The sequence below is a fragment of the Ahaetulla prasina genome, chromosome 5 (assembly GCF_028640845.1).
Source record: "Ahaetulla prasina isolate Xishuangbanna chromosome 5, ASM2864084v1, whole genome shotgun sequence".
NCBI classification, from domain to species: domain Eukaryota; kingdom Metazoa; phylum Chordata; class Lepidosauria; order Squamata; family Colubridae; genus Ahaetulla; species Ahaetulla prasina.
Window position 1 is genome coordinate 2,349,824 of NC_080543.1, and position 23,004 is coordinate 2,372,827.

The following is a 23,004-nucleotide window of genomic DNA, read 5'->3' on the forward strand; positions in this document are numbered from 1 at the left end:
ACTGGTCGTGGGGAAAAGTCGTGGCATTGCTTTTTTTCAGTGCTGTTGTAACGTTGAGCGGTCACTAAATGAACTGTTGTAAGTGGAGGACTACCTGCACAGTGGCTTGGCAGACTTGCTCGGTGGTCCCCCCAAGGATTTCTACGCCGAATTACTCAGACCCACAAGGTCCTTCTGCCGGGATACATTACACAATTGTTTTTATGGTCCTATTTTCTGACGTTTGGTTCTGCCTTAGCTGGAAAACTAACTCATCCGATACACCGAAAACCAATTTTCTTTTGGCTTCTTCTTATAACCAGGTAAACCTGCAGGGACAGATCTTGTTCTATCCCATTTTATCCCATTTGAAGCCACATTTTTATCCTCCCTTCCAGTTTAGCAAATAAAGCAGGACAAAGGATATTGGGGGAACTTTCTTGACTATAATCATTTCATGGATGAGATACGCTGACTTTCATTCTTAAAATAAAGAATCATTAACTCTTTCCTTCCTTCCTCTCTCCCTCCCTCCATCCTTTCTTTCTTTCTCACATTTTCCTTCCTTCCTTCCTTCTTTCCCTTCCTCTTTTTTCCTTCTTTCCTTCTTCCCTCCCTGCCTCCCTCCTCCCTTCCTTCCTTCCTTTCTTTCTTTCTTTCTCACATTTTCCTTCCTTCTTCTCTCCCTCTTTTTCCTCCCTCCCTCCCATCCTCCCTCCCTCCCATCCTCCCTCCCTCCCTCCCTCTTTCCTTCCTTCCTTCTTTCTTTCTTTCTTTCTTTCTTTCTTTCTTTCTTTCTTTCTCACATTTTCCTCCCTCCCTCCCTCTCTTCCTCTACTTGCTTAGTGTTTTCTGTCTGACAGATTCAGCTAGGCTCAAATGGCTATCTATCTATCTATCTATCTATCTATCTATCTATCTATCTATCTATCTATCTATCTATCTATCTTCCTGTCTCAGATACTTTTATTCTCTTGCAGATGAAAGTTTCAGTTAATGATTTTTTCAGCAAAGTTATCTTGGCAGCGTAAGAATGATTTGCGTGACTACTACCAATACAATTCATTATTGCCCTTTGGTTACAACCTCTTGTTATTATCCCACAATTCCCTCTTCTGAGGAACTGCCCCATGGAACCATTCATCTCACTCCCACCCCACCCCAAATCAAACCACCAAGAGCTGGAGACCTCTGGAGACCAGCACAAAACAAATCCCTCCATATTTTAGGACCGAACCTTGCATGGAAAATTAGCTCCCAGGCTGGTTCCTGCTAAACCCCTGAGATGAAGCTGCAGTTCCTCTTCATGGAGCTTGTTACTTCTGCCCGTTCTCTACTTTCAAGCCTTAAATCTCTTGCAGGGAGCCTCCACCTGCCTCTCTCAGAGTTAATTTTTATTGCACGCTGAGAATAGAGATCTATTTTGGCCATTAAGATGTCCGATGTAATTTTTATGAACTCCAGGTTTAAACTTGTGCATGTATAATTCATGCAACATATTCAGCTGCTCCTATATTAGATGTCCCTTCATTCATCTCTCCTCTCTAATTTGGAAAAACATTCCAGAAAGCCATGAAAAATGCTCTGCAGAAATTGGAAGATAATGCTGTGCCTTCTCAAATTTGGCAGAAATGGTTTTATTTTATTCCAGTAAAAAGGCACTTTTATCGGGGGGGGGGGGTGCAGTGGTGGGATTCAGCCAGTTCGCACCACTTCGGGAGAACCGGTTGTTAACTTTCTGAACAGTTTGGCAAACTGGTTGTTGGAAGAAATCATTGGGGCAGAGAACCGGTTGCTAAATTACTTGAATCCCACCACTGGGGGTGTGGAATATAGTTTGGGTGCACACAGGTGGGAGGGGCCGTATTCCAGAGGGACCAAGAGATAGGGAAGTTTAGATAGCTTGGTTGGGAGGAAGAGAATCAAGGCAGCCCCTCCCCAGCAGTTCCCAAAATATGACAGAAGACAATATTTGTAGGTCAGGGCAGATCTGTGAGGTCCTTGGTGCCCTCTGGGCTTGGTGGTTTTCTTGTAGACGTTTCATGACCCAACTAGGGAACATCATCCAATTCTACAGAGGAATTATTGAGTCTGTCATTTGCACCTCTATAACTGTCTGGTTCGGTTCTGCAACCCAACAAGAAAAACACAGACTTCAGAGGATAATTAGAGCTGCAGAAAAAATAATTGCTACCAACTTGCCTTCCATTGAGGACCTGTATACTGCACGAATCAAGAAGAGGGCCGTGAAAATATTTGCAGATCCCTCGCATCCTGGACATAAACTGTTTCAACTCCCACCCTCAAAACGACGCTATAGAGCACTGCACCCCAGAACAACGAGACACAAGAACAGTTTTTTCCCGAAGGCCATCACTCTGCTAAACAAATAATTCCATCAACACTGTCAGACTATTTACTGAATCTGCACTACTATTAATCTTCTCATCATTCCCATCACCAATCTCTTTCCATTTATGACTGTATGACTGTAACTTGTTGCTGGCAATCCTTATGATTTATATTGATATATTGATCATCAATTGTGTTGTAAATGTTGTACCTTGATGAAGGTATCTTTTCTTTTATGTACACTGAGAGCATATGCACCAAGACAAATTCCTTGTGTGTCCAATCACACTTGGCCAATAAAAAAAATTCTATTCTATTCTGTTCATCACTGCTAAAAAAGGGATGGGGTTTGTGGAGAGGAGGAGGAGGAGGAGGAGGAGGAGGAGGGGGGGAACTGTGAGGTCCTTGGTGCCCTCTGGGCTTGGTGATTTTCTTGTAGACGTTTCATGACCCAACTAGGGAACATCATCACTGCTAAAAAAGGGATGGGGTTTGTGGGGAGGAGGAGGAGGAGGAGGAGGAGGAGGAGGAGGAGGAGGAGGAACTGTGAGGTCCTTGGTGCTCTCTGGGCTTGGTGGTTTTCTTGTAGACGTTTCATGCCCCAACTAGGGAACATCATCAGTGCTGCTGAGTGTGGAGTTTGCTCTCTGTTTATATACTAGTGGCTTGCCCTATCAGTACTCCTCTTCTGTCTCCTCCAAACTCACTACCTTGTAGCACTGATGATGTTACCTAGTTGGGTCACGAAATGAATGCCTGTAAGGAAACAACGATGCTCAGAGGACACCAAAGACCCCACAGTCCTCTTCCTCCTCCTCCTCCTCCTCCTCCTCCTCCTCCTCTCTGCAAACCCCACTCCCATCACTGATTATGTTACCTAGTTGGGGCACGAAATGTCTTCCAGGAAACCACCAAGCACCAAGGACCCCACAAGAGTTTAATTGAAAGAAGAGGACGGTGCCATTTTTAAAAATTTATTTGTCAAGAACATATTAGGTAATATATATAGGTATAAGCATGAATTGTATACATAAAGGGAATACAATTAAAGGGAACATTGGGACAGGGACGGTAGGCACGCAGGTGCTCTTAGGCACGCCCAATGTTCCCTCTAATTTTTCACGAGTCTGAGCAAGCACACTAACTCCCTGAGCGGTCCCTTGGACCACTGTGAGCAACATCAGACGTGCGGGTCATGCCAGCATCGCATCCATTCAAGTCACATGATTTATTAAATCCATTCATTTATTTTATTTATTTATTATTATTATTTTTTTATTTTATTTTATTTTATTTATTTATTATTATTATTATTTATTATTATTCATTTATTAAATCCATCCATTCAAGTCACATGATTTATTAAAAGAATCAAACAGATTCGGCTAGCTAAAACTTTTAGCTAGATTCGGCTAGCTAAAAGTTTTAGCTAGCCGAATCTGTGCTGGGCAGCTAATCAACGTAATTTGACAGGCATTGATTAGCTGCGCAGCACAGATTTTCTGTGCGCGGAGACCGTGTCAGCAGTGCGCATTTGCGCACGCGCGCAGCTTAGAGGGAACAGTGGGCACGCCCCTTACAGACCTCTTAGAAATGGGGTGAGGTCAACAGTAGACAGTCTTAAGTTAAAGTTTTTGGGGTTTGGGGATGAAACCACAGAGTCAGGTAGTACATTCCAGGCATTAACAACTCTGTTACTGAAGGCGTATTTTCTGCAATCGAGTTTGGAGCGCTTCACTTTGTATCTATTATGTGCTCATGTATTGTTGTGCTTGAAGCTGAAGTAGTCATTGACAGGTAGGATGTTCTAGCAGATGATTTTATGAGCTGCACTTAGGTCATACTGAAGATGGTGTAGTTATAAGTTTTCTAGCCCCAGAATTCCGAGTCTGGTGGCATAAGGTTCCCACCAGACTTGAAATCCTGGGATTAGAAAACTTACAACTCCGTCGCCTTCGACAAGACCTGTGTTTAACACACAGAATCATCTTATTGCAATGTCCTTCCTGTTAAAGACTACTTCAGCTTCAATTATAATAGTACAAGAGCAAACAATAGATTCAAACTTAATGTTAACCACTTCAATCTAGATTGCAGAAAATATGACTTCTGTAACAGAGTTATCAGTGCTTGGAATACTTTACCTGACTCTGTGGTCTCTTCTCATAATCCCAAAAGCTTTAACTAAAAATTTTCTACTATTGACCTCACCCCATTCCTAAGAGGACTATAAGGGGCGTGCATAAGAGCACAAACGTGCCTATCGTTCCTGTCCTATTGGTTTTTATTCTTATACATATATGCTTATACTTCCTCATATTTCCTCATATATATGCTTATATACTATATAATCATTTTGTGTGATGCTTATGTATATTGTTGTGACAAAAATAAATAAATAAATAAAATAAAATGGTATTTTGTTGCGAGCGGAGGAGTGGAGGACTCTTCTTGTGAAATATTTCTGGACGCGCTCAATTGTATTAATGTCCAATATGCAATGCGGGTTCCAAACAGATGAGCTGTATTCGCGAATTGGTCTAGCAAATGTTTCATATGCTCTGGTTAGTAGTGTGATATTACCGGAGAAGAAGCTACACAAGATTAGGTTTACAGCCCTTAATGCCTTTTTGGCGATGTTGTTACAGTGGACTTTGTGCCAAGCCATATTGGCTGGACAGACACCTCCCCCGCCAAACCAGAGGTGGGTTTCAGCAGTTTTTGGAGAATCGGTAGGGGAAATTTTGAGTAGTTCGGAGAACCGGTAGTAAAAATTCTGACTGGCCCCGCCCCCATCTATTCTCTGCCTCCCGAGTCCCAGCTGATCAGGAGGGAATGGGGATTTTGCAGTATCCTTCCCCTGGAGTGGGGTGGGAATGGAGATTTTGGAATATCCTTCCCCCAGGAGTGGGGAGGGAATGGGGATTTTGCAGCATCCTTCCTCTACCACGCCCACCAAGCCACGTCCACCAAGCCACACCCACCAAGCCATGCCACACCCACCAAGCCATACCCACAGAACTGGTAGTAAAAAATTTGAAACCCAGTACTGCCCCAAAGTAACCAGGCCCTATGCCATGCAGGGTGTTACGTAGCACTAGGTTCGTAAGTAGGCTTCAGCTGCAACTACTTATCAAAGACTAGCATCTATTAGAGCACAGGGATCTCCGAATGTGGCCATTTTAAGAGTTGTGGACTTCAACTTCCAGAATTCCCCTGGGGAATTCTGGGAGTTGAAGTCCACAACTCTTAAAGTGGCCACATTTGGAGACCCCTATGGTGTTTCCCCTCCCATCGAACATCTTCCTAACTACGTTCCAAAGGTTTCGAACAGCTTTCCTAGAAACTTTTGGGGGGGGGGGGGTATCTGTTACGGAGGGAAAAATTTGGCTGTGCACATTTAAAATAATAATAAGGAAAAAAACAACCACAAAGCATTTTCTTTTCAGTTCAGAACTTAAATTCCTCAGGATAACTTTGACCCCTAGAGAGAGTCTGCATCTCCCTTCGGAAGCCAATCATTTCCCCCCCCCATAACATTGCATAATTGCAATTTATTTCCGAAGCTCATTTGCTTCGGTGACTTTGGCTGGCCACACTTTGGGAGGCAGAATGTGGGCCAAATTGCAAGGGGGCTCCGGGGATTTGCCCAACAGTGTGGCAGCCCTAATTAATCTCCAGGGACGGCGACCGAAGTTCATAACAACAGGTTACTGTTTATTACTATAATAGTTGGAAACAGGGGAGAGTAATTATTCTGACTAGCTATGTGGGGAGTTGAGAAAACATTTGTTCTGCTGGGAATCTCGTAGGAACAATGAAGCTGTCGAGGTTAGGAAACCTTCATCAATTAATTGCCTTGGCATGCACAATGCAACCAGTATGGTGATGATGAGGTCCAACTTTCAAGTACTACAAAGGAAACTTGAGCCTTCGTTGCTCAGACCTACTTCCTAAAGAAGCTCTCAACCATCATAGCAGAACCACTTAGCATAATCTACAAAATATCTTTCAGAACCAACTCTTTACCTAACTTATGGTAACTCCAGTCCCCTAACTTAGGGGACTGGAGGCTAAAACATACGAAGAACAGTTGCAGGAACTGGGTATGCCTAGTTTAATGAAAAGAAGGACTCGGGGAGACATGATAGCAGTGTTCCAATATCTCAGGGGTTGTCCCAAAGAAGAGGGAGTCAAACTATTCTCCAAAGCACCTGAGGGTAGAACAAGAAGCAATGGGTGGAAACTAATCAAGGAGAGAAGCAACTTAGAACTAAGGAGGAATTTCCTGACAGTTAGAACAATTAACCAGTGGAACGACTTCCCGGCAGAAGCTGTGAATGCTCCAACATTGGAAATTTTTAAGAAAATGTTGGATAGCCATCTGTCTGAAATGGTGTAGGGTTTCCTGCCTGGGCAGGGGGTTGGACTAGAAGGCCTCCAAGGTCCCTTCCAACTCTGTTATTATTATTATTATTATGGTCACCGGCCACAGTCATCCCTATCTTCAAAAAGGGTGACCCCAGCCTAGTTGATAATTACAGACCAATCTCATTATGTTGAATCGCCTGCAAAGTCATGGAATCAATCATAAACCAATCCATTACCCTCTACTTAGAGACTAACAACCTAGTCTCTAACAAGCAATTTGACTTTAGAAAAAAAATTGTCCTGCAATCTGCAACTATAACACTGCAAAAACATATGGACTTCAAAAGTCGACTAGGGTAAATCAATAGATGCAATTTATATAGACTTCTGTAAAGCCTTCGATTCAGTGATACATGACAAACTACTTCTAAAACTAAAATCTTATGGCATTTCCAGATTCCTGTATAAGTAGATAGCTGCATTCCTATCAAACAGGCAGCAAGTAGTCAAAATAGGGAACGCCTTATCTAATCCTGGACCTGTTAACAGCGGTGTCCCCCAAGGTAGCGTTTTAGGACCCATACTCTTCATATTTTACATAAATGACCTTTTCGGTCATATTATAAGCAACTGCGTTCTCTTTGCGGATGATGTAAAACTATTCAACACCACTGACAATGCCGCTACTCTACAAAAAGACCTTGACTATGTGTCAGAACGGTCAAACAATTGGCAACTCCAAATCTCAACCAACAAATGCTCTGTCTTAGACATTGGCAAAAAAAATCAGAACACAAAATATGAGCTGGGCGGATACGACCTCGTAGATGACCATCACTCTGTCAAGGACCTTGCGGTATTCATCTCAAATGATCTATCTGCCACTGTAACAACATTGCCAAAAAAGCATTAAAAAATCTTGCATAGCTTCTTCTCCGGTAATATTGAACTGCAAACCAGAGCATACAAAACTTTTGCTAGAGCAATTCTTGAATACAGCTCCTCTGTCTGAAACCTGCACTGCATATTGGACATTAGTACAATCGAACGAGTCCAGAGATATTTCACCAGAAGAGTCCTCCACTCCTCTGCTCGCAACAAAATACCTTATGCCACCAGACTTCAAATTTTGGGTTTAGAAAACTTAGAACTACGCCGCCTTCAGTATGACCTAAGCGTAGTACATAAAATCATCTGCTACAATGTCCTACCAGCCAATGAATACTTCAACTTCAATCAAAACAATACAAGAGCACACAAGAGATACACACAAGTACTGATGACCCTCACCCTGTCAAAGACCTTGGAGTTTTCATGTCAAATGATCTAAGTGTCACAGCCCACTGTAACTACATAGCAAAAAAGGCCCTAAGAGTTGTAAACCTAATTTTACGCAGCTTCTTTTCCAAAAACTCTACACTACTAACTAGAGCATACAAAACATTTGCCAGACCTATTCTTGAATACAGCTCATCAGTCTGGAATCCACACCACATCTCTGACATAAATACAATAGAATGCGTCCAGAAATATTTTACTAGAACAGTTCTTCACTCCTCCGAAAACAACAAAATACCTTATACAGACAGACTTGAAATCCTGGGATTAGAAAACTTACAACTCTGTCGACTTCGACATGACCTGTGTTTAACACACAGAATCATCTATTGCAATATCCTTCCTGTAAATGACTACTTCAGCTTCAATCGTAATATTACAAGAGCAAAAAATAGATTCAAGCTAAATGTCAACCGCTTCAAACTTGATTGCAGAAAATATGACTTCTCCACAGAGTTGTTAATGCTTGGAACTCATTACCTGACTCCATAGTCTCTACTCAAAATCCCAAAATCTTCAACCAAAAACTGTCTACTATTGACTTCACCCCATTCCTAAGAGGGCTATAAGGGGCGTGCATAAGAGCACAAAAGTGCCTACCGTTCCTGTCCTATTGTTCCCTTTATTATATCAAATTAATATAGCTAATGCATATTCTTTACTTATATATATATATACATACATGTAGGTCTTTGGTTATTCGGGTTTTCTCCCGCGTAAAATTGGAAGTGTCTTGGCGACGTTTCGACGAAGTCTCATTCGTCATCTTCAGGCTTCAGCTTCGTGCTTCTGGGAGCAATGTGTGATTGCAGCTGTTTCTTCCTTTTTAACTGCTAGTGGGGGTTTGAACTGATTGGGTGGGAGCTTGGCTGTGCTCTGATTGGACGGGGTTTTTTTTGTGCTCTGATTGGCTGGGGGTGTGTCCTGTTTGAGTGGGGGCTTGGTTGTGCTCAGATTAGTCTGAGTTGCAGGGGGATTTGAGCTGGTGAGCTGCACTGCTGCTGTTTGGCTTCGTGTTCGTGGTCGTGCTACATCTTCGTAGTGGGTGTCAGTCTGCTGCATGTATGGATTGGAGGGGTTTGAAATGGCTAATGTTGCAGCTGCGGTCTGGCTTCTGGTCCTTGGTCGTGCTTCCTGATCACCAGCTCAAATCTGATTAAAAATCTGATTCCATAGGCCGAAATTAAAATATCAAGTAAAACTATAAAACCAATAAAACCACCCATTAAAATTACCCTTAGGCCAGCCCTGCTCGGTGAAACAAGAAAGTCTTGAGCTCGCGCTTAAAGTCCGGAGGTCGGGGAGTAGGCATAGTCCCACAGGTAATTCATTCCACAGGGTAGGTGCCCCCACAGAGAAGGCTCTTCCCCTGGGGGCCGCCAGTCGACATTGTTTGGCTGACGGCACCCTAAGGAGGCCCTCCCTGTGAGAGCGCACAGGTCGATGGGAGGCTATTGAAGGCAATAGGTGGTCCCGTAAGTAACCTGGTCCTATGCCATGGAGCACTTTAAAGGTGATCACCAACACCTTGAGTTGCACCCGGAAGACCACCGGCAACCAGTGCAGCTTGCACAGGAGAGGTTATATGGGAGCTCCGAGACGCTCCCTCTATCCCCCGTGCAGCCGCATTCTGTACCAGTTGAAGTCTCCTGGTGCTCTTCAAGGGGAGCTCCATATAGAGAGCATTGCAGTAATCCAGGTGGGAGGTAAAGAGGGCATGAGTGACCGTGCACAACGAATCCCGATCCAGGAAGGGCCGCAGCTGGCGAATCAGGCATACCTGATAAAAAGCTCCCCTGGCAATGGCCGTCAAGTGCTCTTCTAACGACAGCCGTGCATCCAGGAGAACGCCTAGACTGCAAACCAACTCCCTGGGGGCCAGTGACTCGCCCCCCACAGTCAGCGACGGAACTAGCTGACTGTACCGAGACGCGGGTATCCACAGCCACTCCGTCTTGAAGAAGAAGGAGAAGGAGAAGGAGAAGGAGAAGGAGAAGGAGAAGGAGAAGGAGAAGGAGAAGGAGAAGAAGAAGAAGAAGAAGAAGAAGAAGAAGAAGAAGAAGAAGAAGAAGAAGAAGAAGAAGAAGAAGAAGAAGAAGAAGAAGAAGAAGAAGAAGAAGAAGAAGAAGAAGAAGAAGAAGAAGAAGAAAGAACCACCACCCTTTGGGATAACCAAAGAAGGAGAATTCTATAAGGGAGAATATTTGTAGCTCAGGGTTGAAACAAGGGATCCTTGATGCTCTCTGAACTTGGTGGTTTTCTTGCAGACATTTCATGACCCAACTAGGGAACATCGTCAGTGCTAGTGTTAGTAACATCTTCATACTAGCACTGATAATGTTACCTAGTGGATATAATGAAACATTTGCAAGAAAACCAAGGACCGCTCATTTCAACCCTGAACTACAGATGTTCTCCTTTTATAGGAATAGGAATTGCCTGTGAGGCAGTCCTGCAGATACTGGTGATAACGATGATTTATTGAACTTGTATGCCACCTGACAATCAACAATTCTGGGTAGCTCACAAATTACCATAAAATCAATAAAGCAGAAAAGATAGGGAATTGAAGTCCCCAAGTCTTAAAGGGACCAAGGTTGGAGACCCCTGTTCTAATTCACAACAGAGTGGGGGTCACCCAGGCCTCTGGGGGAACATTCAGGGGGCAGGCAGTGCTCCTCAAAAGGCACACTTCCACAATCTTGAGAAAGGACGTTGTGTAATCAAAGGAATCATCTATTGTAATGTCCTTCCTGTTAAAGACTACTTCAGCTTTAATTGCAATAATACTAGAGCAACCAATAGATTTAAACTTAATGTCAACCGCTTTAATCTAGATTGCAGAAAATGACTTCTGTAACCGAATCATCAGTGCTTGGAATACACTACCTGACTCTGTGGTCTCTTCCCAAAATCCCCAAAGCTTTAACCAAAAACTGTCTACTATTGACCTCACCCCATTCCTAACGGGACTATAAGGGGCGTGCATAAGCGCACAAACGTGCCTACCGTTCCTGTCCTATTGTTTTTCTTTTCTTCTTCCTATATATATATATGCTTATACCTCCTTATATTTACTCATATATGTGTTTATATATTATATAATCTTTTTGTATGATACCTACATATATTGTTATGACAAAATAAATAAATAAATAAATAAATGAAGCCAGAGCACGCCAACCTTGCAGGATCAAATCAGTCAGGAAGATGTTACAGGAGAATAGAATAGAATAAGAGAGTTGGAAGGGACCTTGGAGGCCTTCTAGTCCAATCCCCTGTTTAGGCAGGAAACCCTACACCACTTCAGACAAATGGTTATCCAACCTCTTCTTAAAATTTTCCAGTGTTGGAGCACCCACAGCTTCTGGAGGCAAGTAGTTCCACTGGTTAATTGTTCTCACTATCAGGAAATTTCTCCTTAGTTCTAGGTTGTGTCTCTCCTTGATGAGTTTCCACCCATTGCTTCTTGTTCTACCCTCAGGTGCTTTGGAGAACAGCCTGACTCCCTCTTCTTTGTGGCAACCCCTGAGATATTGGAAGACTGCTATCATGTCTCCCTAGTCCTTCTTTTTATTAAAGTAGACATACCCAGTTCTTGCAACCGTTCTTCATATGTTTCAGCCTCCAGTCCCCTAATTATCCTGGTTGCTCGTCTCTGCACTCTTTCTAGAGTCTTAGCATCTTTTTTACATCATGGTGACCAAAACTGGGTGTAGTATTCCAAGTGTGGCCTTACCAAGGCCTTATAAAGTGGTATCAACATTTCACGTGACCTGGATTCTATCTGTCCTTGTGTTAAAGGACTGCAAAGCCCTGTCAGAAGATCTGCTTTCGTTGGTCAAACGGAGCAAGGCAGTTCGGGGAAGGGCAAAACGGTCTGCATTGATCCCTAATGCATTATTAGGCAATTTTGAGACACAGCTTTGGGAGGGGGAATAAAAGCAGACCTTACTTCTGGAATGAACAAGTCAAAAGGAGCCTGCTAGCGTCTTTTTCCAAGTCACAAATCTTATTGCGAAGCTATTTTCTGCTTTCGTGGCTCTGGAGGAAAATTGATCAAGGAGATGATTGCAGAAAACCACACTGTGCTTAATTTAATCAGAATTTGGATGGGTTTGTAACATACATTAAGGCGGAATCCACCAAACCGCCTTCTGATGGATGCATGAATCTAGATAGTGGGTTTTATTTTAATATAAATGCTGCCTATGGTATTTTATGTTGCCTTGGATTCTGTGAGGAACCTACAGCTAGTAGTTAGGGTTAGCTCAAACCTTCGTAAGCTATTCTCCAAAGCAGGGGTCACCAACCTGTCGGACCTCAGGGACCACTAAATTCATAATTTTAAATCCCGTGGGCCACTAATGTGAATTTTTTAAAAAGAAAAATAATATTTAGTGCAATATAAAACATGCAAATAATTTTTCTGTGGACCACCGAAATTTTCTCATGGTTGGCTGGTGACCACTGCTCCAAAACACCTGAAGGCAGGACAAGAAGCAACGGATGAGAACTAATCAAGGAGAGAAGCAACTTAGAACTAAGGAGGAATTTCCTGACAGTCAGAACAATTAATCAGTGGAACTGCTTGCCACAAGAAGTCACTGGATGCTTTCAAAAAGAGACTGGACAACCATTTGTCTGAAATGATATAGGTCGCTAAAGGTGCTTTTTTCCAAGAGGCACCTGGACTTTCTGGTTTTTCTTTGAAGACGTTTCGCTTCTCATCCAAGAAGCTTCTTCAGCTCTGACTGGATGGTGGGGAATGGATATTATCCACTATATTATCCAATTAATATAGTTATTACATACTCATATATATGCTTATATATTGTATAGTTATTTCGTGCTTATGCTTATATATACTGTGTGACAAAATAAATAATTTTTTTTTTAAAACCCAAAAAAACCAGAAAGTCCACTTGCCACTTGAAAAAAACACTCTTGGGACAACCATGACCTGGATGACTGAAAATCTCCATTGACGAAAAGGTACATAGGGTTTCCTGCCTGAGCAGAACCTCCAAGGTTCCTTCCAATTCGGTTATTCTGTTGATCTTCATAAACATCTCCAGAGCACTGAAGGCAGGATAAGAAGCAATGGATGGAAAGTAATCAAGGGGAGAATCAGGTTAGAACAAAGGAGAAATTTCCTGACAGGGAGAACAACAACGGAAGTTGTGGAGGTTTTCAAAGAAAAAGTGGATAGTCGTGTGTTGTATCATTAAGTGTTAAATTTGTACCCTATGACCATCATTAAGTGTTGTAAGTGTTGTACCTTGATGAAGGTATCTTTTCTTTTATGTACACTGAGAGCTTATGCACCAAGACAAATTCCTTGTGTGTCCAATCACACTTGGCCAATAAAATTCTATTCTATTCTATTCTATTCTATTCTATTCTATTCTATTCTATTCTATGACCATCATTAAGTGTTGTACCTTGATGAAGGTATCTTTTCTTTTATGTACACTGAGAGCATAGGCACCAAAGACAAATTCCTTGTGTGTCCAATCACACTTGGCCAATAAAAAATTCTATTCTATTCTATTGTCAGGGATGGTATGTGAGAAAGGTATCTAACCTTAGGAACTTTTAAGACTTGTAGACTTCAACTCCCAGAATTCCTGGCTGGGGAATTCTGGGAGTTGAGGTCTACAAATCTACAAGTTCTAAGGTTGTACACACCTTGCATAAGATATCCTGCCTGAGCAGTGGGCTGGACTAGAAGACCTCCACGGTCCCTTTTAACTCTGTGATTAAGTTAGATGCCTTCAAAGTCATGTAAATTGATGACCTTCCGGTAACAGTGAAATCCAGAATATGTGTGGGATGTTAAGTTTAATTTCATTGAGCGTGACCTGCCCCTAGTTATTTTATTAGTTATTTTATGCCCCTAGTTATTTTATTCCACCAATTCAAAATTCAGATTTTTCCCAACTGGTTCATAATTATGATGGATGTTCAGACTGCATTTCACATTTTTATTATCCAGATTTAGCCCAGATTCACCCCAGCTCGTGACTTTCCTTTTCTGACAAGGAAAAAGATATAGATTTAACTCAGCAAATCAGTGAAGGTGGCCCTTGTTTTACAGCAGTTCATTTAGTGACCACTCAACGTTACAACGGCACTCGAAAAAGTGACTTATATAACCGTGTTTCACACTTATGACCGTTGCAACATCTCCGTGATCACATGATCTACATTCGGATGCTCGACAACTGACTCCCATTTATGACGGTTGCAATGTCCCCGGGGTCACGTGATCCCCTTTCGCGACCTTCTGACAAGCAAAGTCAACGGGGGGGAAACCCGATTTACTTAACAACCGTTTTACTAACTTAACAGGGGCAGTGATTCACTTAACAACCGCAGCAAGAAAGGTGGAAAAATGGGGCAAAATTCACTTAACAACTGTTTTGCTTAGCAACAGAAATTCTGGGTTGAATTACTGATACATTCACCCACCGCATTCCCAGGGAAATATGACAATTGCACACATGCTCAAACGGTGCTGTTAAAGTGAGCTTGCCCCTAACATGTTTTTGCCTCATGTTGTTGAATTAAGAAAAATAGCAGTACAATTCACCAATTAGCCCTCTTACTCCATGGGGCCCAGGATGGCAAAGACCCCAGGGGAAATGAGGGCTGTTCGGGTCTTAAAAGGAAGTAGGACTTTCGTGGAGGGAGGCTACGGAGATAAGCTCTTTTCCTTATAAAAGGTTGCAATGCATTTCATGGGCTCATTTTTATTTATTTTGTGGTAATGAAATCATTGCTGACGAGAAGAAAAGGGAAAAAATATTGCTGCTTCAACCTGCAAGTAAGTGCATATTCCTACAATAATAGAATAGAATAGAATAGAATTTTTTATTGGCCAAGTGTGATTGGACACACAAGGAATTTGTCTTGGTGCAGATGCTCTCAGTGTACATAAAAGAAAAGATACCTTCATTGAGGTACAACACTTAATGATGGTCATAGAATAGAATAGAATAGAATAGAATAGAATAGAATAGAATAGAATAGAATAGAATAGAATAGAATAGAATAGAATAGAATTTTTTATTGGCCAAGTGTGATTGGACACACAAGGAATTTGTCTTGGTGCATAAGCTCTCAGTGTACATAAAAGAAAAGATACCTTCAACAAGGTACAACATTTACAACACAATTGATTTATATATCAATATAAATCATAAGGATTGCCAGCAACAAGTTATAGTCATACAGTCATAAGTGGGAGGAGATGGGTGATGGGAACTATGAGAGGATTAATAGTAGTGCAGATTCAGTAAATAGTTTGACAGTGTTGATGGAATTATTTGTTTAGCAGAGTGATGGCCTTCAGGAAAAAACTGTTCTTGTGTCTAGTTGTTCTGGTGTGCAGTGCTCTATAGCGTCGTTTTGAGGGTAGGAGTTGAAACAGTTTATGTCCTGGATGTGAGGGATCTGTAAATATTTTCACGGCCCTCTTCTAGAAAAAAAAAAAACAAGAAAAAAAGAAAAGAAAAAAAAAGAAAAGAAAAGAAAGACCTGAGTTGTAGCCAAATGCTAAATTTATTTACTTACTTATTTAATTTATTTATTTGTTTATTTGTTTATTTAAGTTAATTAAATAATTTAAATAAATTTATTTATTTAGTTACGAACTCAGGTTGGAAAGACAACATCATGTAATTTTTTTTCATTGGCTGTTAATGAAATCTCTGTTGATTTCATTAACAGAGATCCAGAATATCCAAAAAAAACCCCCAAAAACCTAATTTAGAGACTAACTAATCATCCTTAGTTTTATGTTGTACCTGACTTACAGTATGTTACGTTATATACTTGACTTACTGTCTTTCAGTATCTTTTTAATTTTGTATTTTTGTACTTATTGTATTTGCGTTGTTCCCTTTTATTGAATTACTCCTTTGTTATGTTTACCCTTTTTATCATTTTTCCCCCATTTTATTGTGTAGCCCTGAGTAGCCCGACAGTGAGATAGGAGGCAAATAAATTTAACAAATAAATATCTTCCAGTTAGCTGTACAAAGATGAAAGCAATTGCAAAGAAGGACCAGTAAAAATAAGCAGAATATTTTACATCCAGTCCAAATCCGTATACTGCACAAATCAAGAAGAGGGCCGTGAAAATATTTACAGATCCCTCACATCCTGGACATAAACTGTTTCAACTCCTACCCTCAAAACGAGGCTACAGAGCACTGCACACCAGAACAACTAGACACAAGAACAGTTTTTCCCCGAAGGCCATCACTCTGCTAAACAAATAATTCCCTCAACACTGTCAAACTATTTACTAAATCTGCACTACTATTAATCTTCTCATCGTTCCCATCACCAATCTCTTTCCACTTATGACTGTATGACTGTAACTTTGTTGCTGGCAACCCTTATGATTTATATTGATATATTGACCATCAATTGTGTTGTAAATGTTGTACCTTGATGAAGGTATTTTTTCTTTTATGTACACTGAGAGCATATGCACCAAGACAAATTCCTTGTGTGTCCAATCACACTTGGCCAATAAAAATTCTATTCTATTCGATTCTATTCTAAATCCCCCAGAGACAATTTGCCGGGTGCTATTAAGTAATTTTTTTTTTTTTTGGAAGCATGATGGATCTGTCATTACTGCCCTTTTTTTAGAGCAGAGGTCTCCAACCTTGGCAACTTGAAGCCTGGTGGACTTCAACTCCCAGAATCCCCCAGCCAGCAAAGCTGGCTGGGGAATTCTGGGAGTTGAAGTCCACCAGGCTTCAAGTTGCCAAGGTTGGAGACCCCTGTTTTAGAAACCATTGAACAGATTGAATGGGGTCAACCAATTTCCCAAATCTGGTTTTCTAAAGGTGTCCTTCACTACAGTTCCCACCATCCAGCTACACTTAGACTGATGTTGAAAAGCACACCTTATGCAAAGGTGCATAGTCTTATAGAATATAAAAATTTGATATACAAGACCTGCCAATAAAATAATTCCCCCCCACGAGTCAAATCTCAAATTGATACCCTTTAATTTAATCCAGCTTTATTGCATCTGGTTTCGGTCGCCACAATATAGAAAAGATGTCGAGACTCTGGAAAGAGTGCAGAATAACAGAGTTGTGAGGGACCTTGGAGGTCTTCTAGTCCAACCCACTGCTCAGGCAGGATACCATTCCAGACAAATGATTGTCCAGTCTCTTCTTAAAAACCTCCAGTGATGAAGCACCCACAACTTCTGGTGGCAAGCTGCTCCGTTGGTTAATTGTTCTCGCTGTTAGGAAGTTTCTCCTTAATTCCAGGTTGTTTCTCTCCTTGATCCATCGTTTCTTTTTAAATTTTTATTTATTTATTAAGAAAATTTATATGGCCGCCCAACTCTCTCTTGATGACTCTGGGCAACTAACAGAAGTAAAACTCCACCACAAAACCCAATAAACTCTCAACCCCCTGGTGACCAGATGTTGAGGCTCTGTGAAGAGTGTAAAGAGAAGAGCGACAAAAATGATTAGGAAAAATATGAGGCTAAAACATAGAAAGAAAGGTTGTTGGAATTGAGTATGAACAGGTCTAATCGCCTACCCAAAGACCCTACACATTTCAGTCCAATGGCTGTCTAATCTCTTCTTAAAAACCTTCAGGGTTGGAGCACACAACTTTCTTGTGGCAAGCGGTTCCGCTGGCTCATTGTTCTGAAATTTCTCCTTAATTCTAGGTTGCTTCTCTCCTTGACTGGTTTCCATCGGTTGCTTCTTGTCCTGCCTTCAGGTGCTTTGGAGAATTTCTTTGTGGCAGTCCTTCAAATACTGGAATTTATTTATTTTTTTATTTATTTTATTTTGTCACAACTGTATATATAAGCATAAGCATGAAATAACTATACGATATATTTATTTATTTATTTATATTTTTATACCGCCCTATCTCCAAAGGGACTCAGGGCGGTTTACAGCCAGGTAAAACATAAATATAAATACAAGTTAAAACCCCAATTTAAAAAACTTATTCAATACAGCCGAATATTAAAACCACAATAAAATAGTAAAACCCCATTAAAACCAAATTTAAAATTTAAAATTCTAGTCCAGTCCTGCGCAGATAAATAGATGTGTCTTAAGCTCACGGCGAAAGGTATAAGCATATATAAGCATATATATAAAATCACAATAATGTAATGGCTATATAAAATTGAATACAATCAAAGGGAACATTAGGACAGGAATGGTAGGCACGTTGGTGCTCTTTTTAAAAAAAAAATTGCATTTATATCCCGCCCTTCTCTGAAGACTTAGGGCGGCTTACAATATGTTATGCACGCCCCTTACGGACCTCTTAGGAATGGGGTGAGGTCAATAGTAGACAGTCTTTGGTTAAAGCTTTGGGGATTTTGGGAAGAGACCACAGAGTCTGGTAGTGCATTCCAGGCGTTAACAACTCTTGTTACTGAAGTCATATTTTCTGCAATCAAGATTGGAGCTTGATTGCATACTGCTTGAATACTGTTCTCATGTCCCGCCGTAGTCCTTCCGAGCATTTTACAGTTAGATAATATCAAGCATGGGCATGCTAAAAATGTGATTAAGAAAGAATGCATCCAAAGAATTATAGAATCGTAGGGTTGAAAGGGACCTTGGAGGTCTTCTAGTCCAACCCCCTGCTCAACACCGAAAAAAGAATTGAGAAGGAGTTTAAGTTCTGTTCTCTGTAGAAATATAACATTTGATTCATACCCTGCCCGTGGCTCTGGGGAAATTATTTTTTTTTCTCCGTTCTCTCGATGAGAGGAAGCAGGGTTTTTTAGTTTTGCTTTTTTTCCCCCCCTTGCTCAAAAACCTTGTTAAAATAAAATCAATCCATGTCTTCAAATATATCCCCCCTGCTTAGGGATATAGGTAGGCTCAGTCTCGTGGGATTTGGCTCAGTGGCAGCCAAACTGCACAAATAGTATTTTAGCCCGGCTTCATTTCAGCTGATGGCCCCTGCATAACAATTTACATCCTCCCTCTCTCTCTCTCTCTTTCTCTCTCTCTCTTTCTCTCTCTCTCTAACCTTCTTTTCCAGTGCAAAGCTGGAACAAAATGACTTGCAGGAAGATGAGATGATTGGGGAGATAGTTTGAGATCAGGGAGATAGTTTGAGATCAGGAATTGTGGCCGGTTTCCCCCCCATGCATTCATATTAGGGTCGATCGGCTACAAAGCTGCTGTATATAGATAAATGCAGAATAGAATAGAATAGAATAGAATAGAATAGAATAGAATAGAATAGAATAGAATAGAATAGAATAGAATAGAATAGAAATTCTTCATTGACCAAGTGTGATTGGATACACACATATTTTATTTTATTTTATTATTTGCATGCTTTTAACTATTTTTCTACACATGCATGCCCAAGATTACTAATTTAAAATGAACAAGAATGCACTGCTCCCATGACCATAATTCTTGGAAACACTAAACGTAAAATAGAGATGTGTATTTATTTATTTGTTTGTTTATTAAATTTATATGCTGCCCATCTCGCTGATAAGGCAACTCTGGGCAGCTTATAAACAGATAAATGTAAAAACAATTAAAATTGTTGATTTATATTAAGAGCGAGAGAACGAGAGAGAATACTTCTATATAAGTGTTGTATAATAATAAAATATATAATAACTATTATAATAATTCTCTTGTATTTCGTTTTTATGCTTTCCACATTTTAGTCTCATATCCATAAGAATGAAGGGCAGTCTTAATTTTATTTCAATAGATAGTTTTGCCAGCGGTCCTGGGGACACCGAGTCCATCAAATGGTTGATTTGAGTGTTGTCACCAGAAAGGTTGGGAGTTCATTGGGCTTTGTGATGGAATTTTATTTCGGAAAGTGAGTGAGTTGGGTGGCCATATAAATTTTCTTAATAAATAAACATTTAAAAAGGAGCAATGGATCAAGGAGAGAATCAAGACAGAACTAAGGAGAAATGACAAAGCAGTGGGAAGAATTAATCAGTTTGCCACCAGAAGTTGTAAATGCTCCAACACTGGAAATATTTAAGAAAATGTTGGATAGCCATTTGTCTGAAATGGTGTAGGGTTTCCTGCCTGGGCAGCGGGTTGGACTAGAAGACCTCCAAGGTCCCTTCCAACTCTGTTATTATTATTACAAACTGTAGGGTGTCTTCTGCTCGAGCAGGAAGTTTTATTTATTTATTTATTTATTTATTTCATTTATTTATTTGTCAATCATATATAAGATAACAGGTAAAAGTATAAACATAATTTGGATACATGAAAAGCAGTGGTGGGTGTCAAATTTATTTTTACTACTGGTTCGGTGAGTGTGGCTTGGTGGGCGTGGCGGGGGGAAGATACTGCAAAATCTCCATTCCCTCCCCACTCTAGGGGAGGGTTACTGCAAAATCCCCATTTCTTCCCAATCAGCTGGGACTTGGGAGGCAGAGAATAAATGGGGGCGGGGCCAGTCAGCATTTTTACTACTGGTTCTCCCAACTACTCAAAATTTCTGCTACCGGTTTTCCAGACCTGATCAGAACCTGCTGAAACCCACCTCTGATGAAAAGAGTAAGTAAAAAGGAATATTAGGACAGGGACGGTAGGCACGCAGGTGCGCTTATGCACGCCCCTTACAGACCTCTTAGGAATGGGATGAGGTCAATGGTAGATAGTTTTTGGTTGAAGCTCTGGGGATTTTGGGAAGAGACCACAGAGTCTGGTATTCCAGGCATTGACCACTCTGTTGCTGAAGTCATATTTTCTGCAATCGAGTTTGGAGAGATTTACCTTGAGTTTGTATCTATCATTTGCTCATATATTGTTGTGGTTGAAGCTGAAGTAGTCGTTGACAGGTAGGACATTGTGGTATATAATTTTATGTACTATGCTTAGTTCAGACTGAAGTCTGCGTAGTTCTAAGTTGTCTAAGCCCAAAATTTGGAGTCTGCTGGCATAAGGTATTTTATTGCGAATGGAGGAGTGGAGGACTCTTCTCGGGAAATATCTCTAGACTCTCTCAATTGTATTAATGTCCGATATGCAATGCGGGTTCCAGACAGATGAGCTTATTCAAGGATTGGTTTAGCAAATATTTTGCATGCTCTAGTTAGTAGCACAATATTACCAGAGAAGAAGCTACGCAAGATTAGGTTAACAACTCTTAGTGCCTTTTTGGCGATGTTGTTACAGTGGGCTCTGGCACTTAGATCTTTAGAAATGAGTACTCCAAGGTCCTTGACAGAGTGTGGGTCATCTATAAGGTCATGTCCATCTAATTTGTATTGTAATGGTTGGACTAGAAGATCTTCAAGGTCCCTTCCAACTCTGGTATTCTGTTTAAAAAATAGGCGGGAACTCATGTGCGTTCCAGAACATCTATTGTAGCCCAAGTTGTTTCACAGGTACAAAATGTGTCCTATGGTTGTTGTAAGATGCCTCAAGATTCTGGAGAAGAAAGCGATAATAAAGATGATGATCAATTAGAATAAACTCAAGTAGCCCAATGGTTAGGAGGACTCTGCAGAGCTATTTATGGGCAAAGCTGACACTCTCCTCTCTTCTGGCCTCTCCTTTTTCGTTTATTAGACCCCTTGAGCCTTTCACAAAATGGAGACTTGCAACTTCACGGGGGGTTCTGTCCCATCCTTCTGGCTGGTCGGCTTCCCCAGCCTCCAGGATCACCAGTTCCCCCTCTTTTTCGTCTTCCTCGCCTTCTACCTGCTCATCCTTTCCAGTAACGTCACCATCATCGTGGCCGTGGCCACCGACCCCAAACTCCACAAGCCCATGTACTTTTTCCTGACCAACCTTTCCATCTTAGACATCCTCCTCACCACCATCACCATCCCCCGCATGCTGGCCATGTTCTTGGTCAATGCCAAGTCGGTCTCCTCCAAGGGATGCTTCTTGCAGATGTACTTCTTCCACGGGCTGGCGGTGACGGAGACCTTTCTCCTGGTGGTGATGTCCTACGACCGCTACGAGGCCATCTGCCACCCCTTGCACTACGCGGTCCGGATGACCAAGCAGAAGAACCTGCAGCTGGCTGCCGGAGCTTGGTTCTGCGCGCTGTTGGTCCCCATCCAACCGATTGTCCAGTTGTTTCAGCTGACCTTTCGCCAGACGCCCAGGGTCAACCACTGCTTCTGCGACCACTTGGCGGTGGTCCAGGCTGCTTGCCCAAACGCCTACACCACGTTCCAAAGTTTTCTGGGCTTTATCATTGCTATGACTGTCGCCTTTGGTCCTCTGCTGCTTGTGGTCATCTCCTACGCCTGCATCATGGTCTCCGTCTTGCAGATCAGGTCCAAGGAAGACCGCAGGAGGACCTTCTCCACTTGCTTCTCTCACCTGTTGGTGGTCATCACGTACTACTCCTCCATTGCTCTGGCCTTTCTCTCCTACCGCGTCCAGATGCCCAGCGACATCCACATTCTGAGCGACATGATTTTTGCCATTTTAACGCCTTTGGTCAACCCTCTTATTTACACTCTGAGAAACAGGGACATCAAGAGGGCGGTGAGAAAGCTGGCGTCCTCAAAAGTCTTCTCCATGCAGAAAGAAAGGCTCCGTTTAGACCAACTGAGGTCGAAGGAGATTTAAAACCGTGTTTTAATTAATGGGAGTTTTCGATTAGTGGAGCCCTTTAATTTAAATTAGATTTCGGCGTACCTAATTACAGTTGCTCCAGGACTTGTTAAATCTTCTCTCGCTAAGAGCCGGTAAATTCTTGTATATTTTATTGAAAACAGCCTTGAAACGTTTTTATGTTTTATTTTGTGCCCATTGCACTGTATTTGCCTGATAGGAAATCATAATTTCAGCCAGATATTATTTGTGAATCGAAAAGAGTTGTTTTACATTTCGCTGATAACCCTAAGTTGAAGACAGAGCCATCAGGATGAAGCCTACAAGCATCTGGGCATTTTGCAGTTAGAAAACATCAAGCATGGACAAATTAAAA

The 23,004-nt window shown here is 41.4% G+C and overlaps 1 protein-coding gene across 1 annotated transcript; it reads left to right on the forward strand.

The window, feature by feature from the left end:
* The first annotated feature begins 21,647 nt into the window (after positions 1-21,647).
* LOC131199360 (olfactory receptor 2AT4) lies at positions 21,648-22,643 on the forward strand. The gene has a single exon (XM_058185065.1). The coding sequence runs from the start codon at positions 21,648-21,650 to the stop codon at positions 22,641-22,643; it is 996 nt and encodes a 331-aa protein (XP_058041048.1).
* The last annotated feature ends 361 nt before the right edge of the window (positions 22,644-23,004 follow it).